The sequence below is a fragment of the Lepidochelys kempii genome, chromosome 18 (assembly GCF_965140265.1).
Source record: "Lepidochelys kempii isolate rLepKem1 chromosome 18, rLepKem1.hap2, whole genome shotgun sequence".
NCBI classification, from domain to species: Eukaryota; Metazoa; Chordata; order Testudines; family Cheloniidae; genus Lepidochelys; species Lepidochelys kempii.
The window spans coordinates 18327274-18338229 of record NC_133273.1 but is presented as its reverse complement, the minus strand read 5'-3'; the positions used below and the strand labels follow the sequence as shown (position 1 = coordinate 18338229).

At 51.7% G+C, this 10956-nt stretch overlaps 1 protein-coding gene across 4 annotated transcripts in view; it reads left to right on the top strand.

Annotated features, from left to right (window-relative positions):
- The first annotated feature begins 6490 nt into the window (after positions 1-6490).
- LOC140900196 (uncharacterized) overlaps positions 6491-10956 on the top strand; it is a 72250-nt gene continuing 67784 nt past the window's right edge. For 3 of the 4 annotated variants that reach the window (XM_073317042.1, XM_073317041.1, XM_073317039.1), the window contains exon 1: positions 6492-7113. In XM_073317042.1, the coding sequence (XP_073173143.1) occupies positions 6927-7113 (187 nt within the window). In that variant the 5' untranslated portion in view covers positions 6492-6926. Of the gene's footprint in view, positions 7114-10956 lie in introns of all 4 variants that reach the window. The other variant, XM_073317040.1, reaches the window with a different exon arrangement.

Below are 10956 nucleotides of genomic sequence, written 5' to 3'. Positions count from 1 at the left end.
ACCTGACTTCCACAGAACCATTGGACTTGCCTGTAATAGCTTCTTGTCATGCATGGCCAGGTGCAGTCATTGCAGCAGTATTGCCAACCCACCGAAAGATCTTGAGTTGGGATTAAAAAACCCAACCCAGGTTATTAAAAAAAATAATAATTGGGGGTTCCCTGTATTTGAATTCTGGTTTCTGAGCTTTAAGGTGAACTCCATTCATGTTTTCAAGCTTTTCTTGGCAACCATGATAGAACCTTACTAATTTTTTAAAATGAAAGCTGAGATTCTTATCTAATCAGTTGACTCCAGGAGCTGGGGCTTTAAGAAAAAACACGAGCTATCACAATAAACTATCCAAACACCAAATATCATGGGATAAAGTCATGAGAGTTGGCAACACACTGCAGTGCCTCAGAATAAGAACAGCTGAGCCTGACTGGAAACTGTGATTCAGAGGGCAGAGACTTTGGCTCTGGCTGTTGAGTTTGTCTTTTGAGTGGGGGGGGGGGAGGGGGTTTTGCAGGAATTTGTCTGGGAGTTTCTGCCATCTTGAATGATCATGGAAATCTGGTGAGGTTAGCTATCTTTGAGATCTCAGCCACACTCTACTTGGACTCCGAGAACAGATCCCTTCCCATTTTGGAGCCAACCCAGAACCAAAACCATAGAGGTGGATTTGAATCAGGGCACTCACATGTTAGGTTCCAGCATAGGCCCATCTCTCTCTCTCTCATTTTTTTTTTTTTTTTGCACATGCCACTTTTCCTCCCTGTGCTTCAGAGAGATGTGGTCTGAGTGAAGAACTGGGAACCAGGAATGGCTAAATTCTAACCTTGTTCTCATACTGACTCCCTGTGTGGCCTTGGAAATCACATAACTCCTCTGTGCCTCAGTTTCCCCATAAGTAAAATGGGGCTAATCCTAATCCTGTTCATTGGGGTGGGGGGTTGTGAGGGTTAATCTGTGTTTGTAAAGTTCTCTGAGTTCTCTTAGTATTGTTGAGACTGGTGCAGGCTAAAAATCAGACTCTGTTTCTATAAACCCATAATGGGGGAGTCCCCTACAGTGTCTTTGTCTCCCTTGAATGCCTGATACACATAAGATGAGTCTACCTCTACTGCGACTTAGCTAGAGAGTCCATTAGCCCAGGTAGTCAAAGCTCATGCTCTTGCTCTTAGAGCAAAGATCGAGATCTAGAATTGCAGCCTGAATGGAGGCAATTATGTTTAGTATCATGGCCACACAGCGCCATCTCTCTGCCCACCCCACTCTGGTCTGTAGGATTGTCCCTAAGACATGGCAGAGTCCTGGGGGGATTGGGATCCCAGAGTTCCTGGGGAGTACCACAAGCAGGGTAGCTGTGGGATGACTCAAGGTGCTCATGTGGGCCCAGGAAGTAAAATCAAGGCAACAGACCGAATTTGAGATCAGTCACCAGAGCACCCCCTGACCCCTCCCCCACCAAAACAACAACAATAATAATTTAAACAATATATTTTGAAAAATGGCTTAACCTTATAGCTTCCCCTGAGGCTCCTTCTAATGAAACCTAATTATAAGCCGTCTCTTCTCATTATGGGAATGAGGGAACAGTTCAGCTTCGTAGCCCCCTAAATTTGGTACGCTCCAGAGCCTCTTTTTACTTTAGGTATAAATGCTCCCTGGGTATCGTATAACTGGGGATGGGACACTAGATGGGGAGGCGCTGAGTTACTACAGAGAATTATTTCCCAGGTGTTTGGCTGGTGGGTCTTGCCCACAAGCTCAGGGTCTAACCAATCGGCATATTTGAGGGCTGGGAAGGAATTTCCCTCCAGCTCAGATTGGCAGAGACATGGGGGGTGGTTCACTTTCCTCTGCAGCATGGGGCATGAGTTACTTGCTAGTTTGAACTAGAGTAAATGGTGGAATTCTGTGTAACTTGAAGTCTTTAAAAGAACAGTTGAGGACTTCAGTAACTCAGCCAGAGGTGAGGGGTCTATTACAGGAGTAGGTGGGTGAGGTTCTGGGGCCCGCGATGTGCAGGAGGTCAGACTGGATGATCATGATGGTCCCTTCCGGCCTTGGAGTCTAGGAGTCGAAAGCATTTTGACCTGTGTGAGAAAGCAGGTGGAGGAAGAAGCCAGCATGCACTGGGGCCGGCAAATTTTGGAGTGCACATGCAACATAAAACCTTTGTGTGTGTGTTTGTGTGCACAGGTGTGTGTATTGTGTGGGGATCCCTTCCAAAGATTATCAGCTGACATCAGAAGAACATTAAATGCAGCTAAAAGCAACTGTTGTGAAATTCTTTAACTAAACCACTCTTGAGCAGAGCCCATTAATTGACCCATCGAGGAGAAAGGTTTTGGGATCCATGCCCAGTGAGCCATTAACTTATCAAAAGTGCCCAAGAGATGCTAGAAATAGAAAGAGTCAGTGAGAAAAATGCAACAATACCTACAATCATTACTGCAGCATTCTAAATGAGAACGAGGGAATTTTTTGACTCAATGTTTTTTTCATCAGAAGATTCCAATTCATCAAAAATTAAACTTTTTGAGGGAATGAATGGGTTGGTTCTGATGCATTTTCAACTCAATAAGAAGGTTTGATTAGTAACAGAGTTTTGAAATTGTCATTGTTTTGTTTCAACATTTCCAAAATGAAAACATCCGATTTTTTCAGTTTGAAATGACTTTTTGTTTTGAAATTTAAGATGATTTTAGTAATAAAAAAATTAAATGGTCAAAACTGAAACAAAACTGTTCAAAATGAAACCTTTCAACTGGCCTGAATTAATTTTTTTTCTGCATTTTTGGTTTGTGAAAATTGTCAGGATTTTGACTTTTCCTCCCAATTCGTAGTAGGATAATTTTGTTGATATCTTGAAAATTTTCAGGGGGGAAGAAAACTTTGTCCAGCCCAGTTCTGTTTCAGTCACTAGGGCAGAATACTGTAAAATGTAGATGTTGTCAGCACGGCCACTAATCTGCTGTGCCTACTTCCCCCTCTGCCTCACACTCTCGGCCCACCAAGACAAGCGTTGACAAAGTGTAAGAAAGAGCCAAGCTGCCTGTGGTATCTGTCAGGGGTGGGTATGGCTCATCCAGGGCTACACGCTGTGTTTATGGATTTCAGCAGTGCTCACTGCTGTTGTGGGACACTGCTCAAAAGGTGGCTCACGGGCGCTTTCCTGGTGGTCTGCAGAATGAACCACTGCAGCTAGGGTGACCAGACAGCAAGTGTGAAAAATCGGGACTGGGGGTGGGGGGTAATAGGTGCCTATATAAGAAAAAGCTCCAAAAATCAGGACTGTCCCTATAAAATCGGGAAATCTGGTCACCCTAAGGGCAACATCACATGGCAGGGGACTGGGAGAGATGGGTTGATGGAAAAATCTCTCTCTTGTGAAGTGGCTTTCTGAATGAAAGAGCTGGACTGCTACAGCAACGTAATCTTTCCAAACCTCTTAGGTCTACAGATTTGAGATGGAAACCTCACTAACCCTCGCTTCCTTAAAGTCATCGGGATGTTCCTGTAGGTGGATTATTTGCTGTTTAGGCTACAACTACCCTAAAGGACTCTCTAGTGGTATTTTGGTACCTTCTGGACCAAGGTCAGAACCAGAAGTCCAAGAGGGGGTGAATGGAAAAGCAAGAATAAGATAAGAAAAAAAAGTATCCACACGTTTTTGAACAGATGTTTGATTGAAGGGAGAAGGGTCATTCAGCATTGTGGGAGGGTTTTAAAGGGGGGAGGGGAAAGGAGGCACATGAAGAAAGAGGAGCACCCAAGTATGCTTGTACAGTGATGCAGTCCCATATTGCATCCTCAATCGCCCCGTACCTTATGCAGTTATGTGCATCCACACAAGTGGGGGTCAAATGCTACCAGATCAGAATTGCCCTCTATGACAATCGATGGCCTGACTGCAGGTCACAGGAAGCAAGCAGAAGGCCCAATAAAACTTCTACTAGTTAGTGATACTTTGTGAGCGAGAAACCCAAATGTTGGAGTTCTTACTCCAGCAAAACTCATTAGAAAAAACCCCCATTTCCCTTTACCCATCTTAGCTCAGAAAACAGAAACAATTCCATAAATTGGTTGTTTCTTGTCTGCTGCAGCGTCAGGCTCTCCTGCACTAGCCCACCACGGCTCCATTGGGAGGGGGGCGGGGGGAGCAGCAGTCCATCAGCCTGTTTCCATTGGATTTCTAGGGGCCTGAAGTGACAGAGAAACTTGTATTGAAAAAAACAACACCACAAAAATGTCAGTTTGAGAGTAAATGTGACCTGATGAATGTTTAACTCTCAGCTATCTCCACAACAGGCAGAAGCTGCAGAGCATGACAAAATTCTCCCCTGCTTCCTTTACAATACTAATGGGACACTGAGCATCCCCTGGTCCATTAACTGGGGAGCCACAGGCACGCATCGTCCCCAGACACTGGGCCAACGCCAAGCCCTCCATCTTCGGGGGCTGCTGGAGCTTGGAAAAAAACAGCCCAGATATAAATATGCTTCCTCATAACAACAGTGACTTATCGATCCTGTCCGCCGGCCCTCGCGTCCTGCCGTTAATGCCCCTGGCACCGCCCCTTCGGCCTATCGACCTGCAGCTGGGCAGCTTGGTTGTCTCTGGGGTGCGGGGAGAGGAGCAAGAGGCAGAGCCAACCCCCTGCTGCGGACAGTGCCTCTGGCTTCTCCCCAGCACCACTTCCACCCCGTCCTTGTTACTCCCTCAGACCAGATGCTCCATCCCCAGCCCCTCACCGTCTCTGCAGCCGCATGGTCGCAGTCTCAGCTTCTCCTGCAGCCCAGATACATTATCCCCAGAGCTGCCTCCAGCCCATAGGCCTGGGCCCTGCAGGATCCCTATTCTAAGCTGGGCTAGTTTGGACCATTAGCCAAGTGCATCCATGTGCACACTTCTCCCACGCCCACCCCACATTTTCCCCACGCTACAGCCCTGCCTGCCCCCTTCCCAGCAACACCCCATCCCCACGCTACAGCCCTGCCTGCTCCCCCTTCCCGGCAACACCCCATCCCCACGCTACAGCCCTGCCTGCCCCCTTCCCAGCAACACCCCATCCCCACGCTACAGCCCTGCCTGCCCCCTTCCCAGCAACACCCCATCCCCACGCTACAGCCCTGCCTGCCCCCTTCCCAGCAACACCCCATCCCCACGCTACAGCCCTGCCTGCTCCCCCTTCCCGGCAACACCCCATCCCCACGCTACAGCCCTGCCTGCTCCCCCTTCCCGGCAACACCCCATCCCCACGCTACAGCCCTGCCTGCTCCCCCTTCCCGGCAACACCCCATCCCCACGCTACAGCCCTGCCTGCTCCCCCTTCCCGGCAACACCCCATCCCCACGCTACAGCCCTGCCTGCTCCCCCTTCCCGGCAACACCCCATCCCCACGCTACAGCCCTGCCTGCTCCCCCTTCTCACCAATACCCCATCCCCACGCTACAGCCCTGCCTGCTCCCCCTTCCCGGCAACACCCCATCCCCACGCTACAGCCCTGCCTGCTCCCCCTTCCCGGCAACACCCCATCCCCACGCTACGGCCCTGCCTGCTCCCCCTTCCCGGCAACACCCCATCCCCACGCTACAGCCCTGCCTGCTCCCCCTTCCCGGCAACACCCCATCCCCACGCTACGGCCCTGCCTGCCCCCTTCCCAGCAACACCCCATCCCCACGCTACGGCCCTGCCTGCCCCCTTCCCAGCAACACCCCATCCCCACGCTACGGCCCTGCCTGCTCCCCCTTCCCGGCAACACCCCATCCCCACGCTACGGCCCTGCCTGCTCCCCCTTCCCGGCAACACCCCATCCCCACGCTACGGCCCTGCCTGCCCCCTTCCCAGCAACACCCCATCCCCACGCTACGGCCCTGCCTGCTCCCCCTTCCCAGCAACACCCCATCCCCACGCTACGGCCCTGCCTGCCCCCTTCCCAGCAACACCCCATCCCCACGCTACAGCCCTGCCTGCTCCCCCTTCCCGGCAACACCCCATCCCCACGCTACGGCCCTGCCTGCCCCCTTCCCAGCAACACCCCATCCCCACGCTACAGCCCTGCCTGCTCCCCCTTCCCGGCAATACCCCCTGCACGCTTACATCCATCCAACCTCTTCCTCCTCAAAACAGCCCCAAGCCCCCCTATGCTGCTGCTGCAGCCTCCCCCCCCCCCGGCCCCTCCTCTTCGATCCTTCCTGGGTCCCGCCGCCCCACGCTTTGCTCCCCCGGCCCAGCTCAGCTCCTCCCCAAATCACGCCCCCCACCCCCCCCGCGGGTCCTCCAGCGCCTCCTAAGAGGGCGGACTCTCTGCGGCAGCCGCTCGGGTGCATTGGTCAATTTTCCTGTCAGTCCCCCCCCCGGAGCCCCCGGCCGGGGGCTGTGGCTTCCTCTTTGAAATTGTTGCAAGTTTGAGGCCGGGGGGGGGCGAGGAGGCAAGGGCCGGAAAGTCGGGAGACTCCCGCAGGAAAGGGGGGGGGAGGAGGAGGAGGAGGGGGGGGGCCGCAGGGCCAAGACGCCTCCATCGCGCCGAGTTCGGATTCTTCCTATTTTTTTTTTCTTTTTTTTTTTTGCAGCACATGGGAAGCAAAACTTTCCCACGGCCCCCTTCCCCGCGGCTGCTTCCCGCCCCTCGCTCCAGCCGCCCCCAGCCGCCGCCGCCGGCCCCTTCCCCGGGACCAGGCTCGCGCGGGCGCCTCCCCGGGCACTTTGGCGGCGTGTCGGCCCCCCTCGCCTGCGGGCGCTGAGGCGTCGGGCCCTTGCGCCCCGCTCTCGGGGCGGGCGGGAGAGAAGCAGCCTCGCCCAGCAAGGGGCTGGGGAAGGGGAGAACTTCGGGGATGTGCCGCTGGCGGGGAGCCTGGCGCCGCGGCGCCCGGCGGCTGCTCTAGGGGGAGCAGGGAGGCGGCGCAGCGGCGGGGCCGCTCGGCTCCGGGCTGGTCATGGGCACCGGCATGTGCTCGCGGAGGCAAAAGGGGCTCCTGCAAACGGGCTTCTGCCTGGTGGCGGTGGCGTGTTTGGGCTCCGGGGTTTTCATGTACGGCCACTTGCAGCAGAAGGCGAAGGGCGCCGAAGCCCTGGCTCTGAAATACAGGCAGCAGCAGGAAGCCCTGTCCGCCCAGCTCCAAGGTGAGTGACCCGCGCCCCTCTTGAGCCCCCTCTCCCCCGCTTCCCGTGCGGCTCCTTCTTTAACCTCCCTGCCTGGCAATAGGCTTGCTACGCGTCTCCGTCTCTCGCTGCGGAGAGCGCCAGGGGTCCCCTGTGCCTGGGTTTCATTGTTGAGTTCCGTTACTTCTGATCTTCCCGGGTTTATGCCCTGGTCGTTTCCTTTGGCTCATTAGCACAAGCATTTATGTGACTTTAGTTTTTAATTATATCAATTAACGCTTATTTCGCTCGGCAGAATCAGACCCAGCTCCTCTGGGTGAGGGAAGTTAGGTGCCAGGATACCAAATTGTGGGAGGGAAGGTTTTTTTAAGTGATCATAACATCCGGTACAGCTGTTTTGAGCAGAGAAACCCGCTCAATTCAGTGAGAAAATTGATCTGCAGGTCTTGTAGTGCTCCTGCCTCTCTGTTTTGTTGTGGATGGATGCCAATATAATGCCACAGCAATGAGGCATGCTGAGGGGGAATTGACTATGCAGGGCTCATTCCTGGAATCCAATGGGAAACCGCTTTTGTGGGGCTGTATCTCTCTCTCTAATTTTTCCAGAAGGACCACCCACTTATACTGGCAGTATAGCAGTAAACTTTTTTTAAAAAATCGCCCCCCCTTCCCTTCAGACAAAATCTCCAAACTTGGGAATATTTAATTTTAGCTCTTGGAGAGATTTCCCAGAAGGGCAGGATGGAAGATACATGTTCTTGTTCTGAACTCTCTTCTTTTTCTGGACTGTGCATTCTAGACTTCTTGTCTCTTTGCTAAAACTAGAGCTCCCAGTATTAACACCAGCATTATCCCAAGGTCCTGAGCCTGTTTGTATCTTTGTTAGATTTAAGTAAAGGGATTTATTCCTTGGAGTCCAATTCTCTGGAGCCAAGAGCTCTGCATCTGTAGGGTGGACTCAGCTATGGAATGAAGGCCCACAGAACACATTTCATATGGCTACACGCCACTCTGATTCTGGTATCTCAAGGACAAGAGAATCACTTAAACATATTTCTAGTAATAAATAATAACTAGTTTCCGGCATGTAAAGACAAGATTGTTCCTCAGGCTCAGAACAATTATGACCTCCATCAGATATAAAATTATATCTTATGGATGGTAGCCTGCATTGCTAAGAAGGTCTACTGGTTCTATCCCTGCCATTGCTTCAGCATAATCCTGCTCAAGGCATTTTCTTTTCTGGGTCAAATCCTCCAAAGTGTGTGCGTGCTGCATTGCATGCCCGCAGGTGCCAGTGTGCATGTGCTGTGCAGAACTTGGCATTCAACTCAGCACGTGCTCTTCTTGCAATGGGGACTCTGTGTTCCCATCTGTAAAATGGGTAGAGTGACTTTTCACCTGCCTCACAGGGGTGTAGCAAAATGTAAATCTGTGGCGTGCTGTGTATGTGTTCACTACTTACAGTTCGCTTCCGTTTTTCCTGCTAATCACTTGTGGCATTAAGGCAGCAACAGGTGATGCCTCTGGCACCGCCCCACCAGAGGCCTCCCACACGGACCTCTGATCAGAGACTGCTGGGTCCAGATAGAAGGATCAGCGGTTTAGATATTCAGTCCACGCTATTTCTGCTGATGCTCACCATCGGGGTGGGGTGGATGTTAAAAGAATAAGTTGAGACCACTGATCTCTGGGACCTGGTTCTGGGAGCAGTACAGAGGAAGATACGGAAGTCAGGTTCATAATGTTATTCCACTCAGAGAAAGTTTTTGTTTGGATGCGTGAACGGGTAGCAAGTCGCCTGGTCGCTTTCCACCTTACGGCTAGCAAATACAGGCATTGCCATAGAAACCCTTCATATTTTGGGAACATTTTGTCCAGTTATTTTAAGAAAGATGAAAGTTTGATTCAAATTTTGTTGGCAAGAGAGGCAGAACAGGCTGGCAGCTGCAAAGCTGTCAGCACTGTTCATAGGTACCTTCAGGTACATTGGTAGTTTGCACATCTTTCTGTATATCTCATGCTGTCTTCCCATACCTCCACCAGCATCTCTGGTCTGGTGCTTAAAGCCGGGGAGTGGGTGCAGGGCTCCTGGGGGCTGTACCCAGCTCTGCAGCTGTCTTGCTCTAAGACTTCGAGCATGTCGCTTTACCCACTCTATGCCTCAGTTTCCCTCGTCTCTCTGGGTAAAATGGAGACAGTGTTTCACAGGAGGCTGAAGCAGGTAATGTTCACCCAGCACTCTACATAGTTCTTCCCATCTCTCAGGTACTTCCTGTTCCCTTCACAGCTAGCATAGCAAGTGGCCAACGCTTCTGGCTCTCCTGTAAATAAAGTTTTCAAGTGGAGCGACAGGCCACAAATTATTGCCAGGGGAAAGGAAAGGGAGGGGAGGAAGTGAGCCTGTTCTCCTTGCGGGGCTGCCCTGGAGCCAATGACACGTGGCCCAGGTTATGTCCTCTTGTTGGCACAGCAAATGTATCTTCCCTTGCTCTGCTGTCAAACAGGAGCCAAGCAGCTGCTGAAATCGCTTTGGAATAAAATGGGCGGGCTCTGAACTCTTGCTGCTTGTATCAGACATGTGAAAGGAAGCGAGGTGGGCTTCCTAAGTGTGTGGGCTTCCTAAGTTCTGTCAGGTTGCAGCCTGGTGTGCCCTGCCTAAGATCTCATTCCCGCTGAGGCTCCACATTTCCCCCACCCCAGACTAATGCAGAGCCCTGAAATTTTGTGGCAAGTGGCTTTAAAAATGCCTCCCTTTTGCCTCTACTCTTTCCTCACAGGGTCAGGGAAGAGGGTTGTGTGTGGGTGTTAGAAGGTTTTAGATGCTCTTGGCCAATGGCCGTATTGACTGTAGAGACTGAGACAGGTGTGACCTTATTTCAGGTATTTTATTAGCAAATGGTGCTATTAGTGCATTGGAACTGGGGGATGGAAAGGATGTACTTACAGCCCCATCCGGTTCTCCCTGACCTCTGCCCCGCGGCCTGGCACATACACTCACGCATTAAACAGACTTCTGGGCCGGAAGAATTCTCCATCTCTTAAAGAGCCACCATCAAACATGGGTGACAAGAAGACTTTAATACTCCTACCCCCGCCACTGGGCATCCGTCATGTGCTTTGTTGCCTTTGCCACCACTTGTGATTAGAAGGAGCTGCATGGTAATGCTGGCTCTCATTCTGGGTTGTAATCTGCTGCCCCCGCCCCCCCACACCCCCCTTCTATGTGTGATTTCTTGAAAGCAGCTGCAGTTTGGTGTTTTGAGAGGTGGGGGTTTGCTACGCCAGAGATGGCGGCAGTAGGTTGTGACGTGACTGAAGCAATCTGGCAGGGGGACTCAATTGATCTCTGTAGAGGAGAGCGCGGCAGAGAGAGAAGCTACCTGGGTGCTTAGCATGGGGGGAGGGAGGGAAAGGAGCACAGGGCAAAGTACTACACTGAAGTTGGTGTGGGACTTTGCGTGCTGTGAAACTGCCTGTAGTTTGCAGTTCTGAGAGATCTGTTCAGAATCCTGCCGTCGCAATTGCTGCACTCACTTGCTCATCCTAGCAAAGCAAGAGCCACGCCTGATTATTGTAACAAATCCAGGGCTACCTTGGAAATTCGCTATGCTGCCCTTGGAACTTTTCTGCCAAAGCTGTGCGAGAGCCCTGGTGCTTCTGCTCCAAAGCCACTGGCTTCTTATCCCAAACTTTAACATAGAATCTCCATTAGCTGTTCATGCTGTAGGGCATAGGACACACAGCTGAATTCCTGATTCCTTCCAGTAGAGGTCAGTAGGATATGGCCTTAACCAGGCCATCCCATAACATTTGAAGTCTGAAATTGTAGATTTTTATTAAGGACAAAGCGATTTGTGTCAC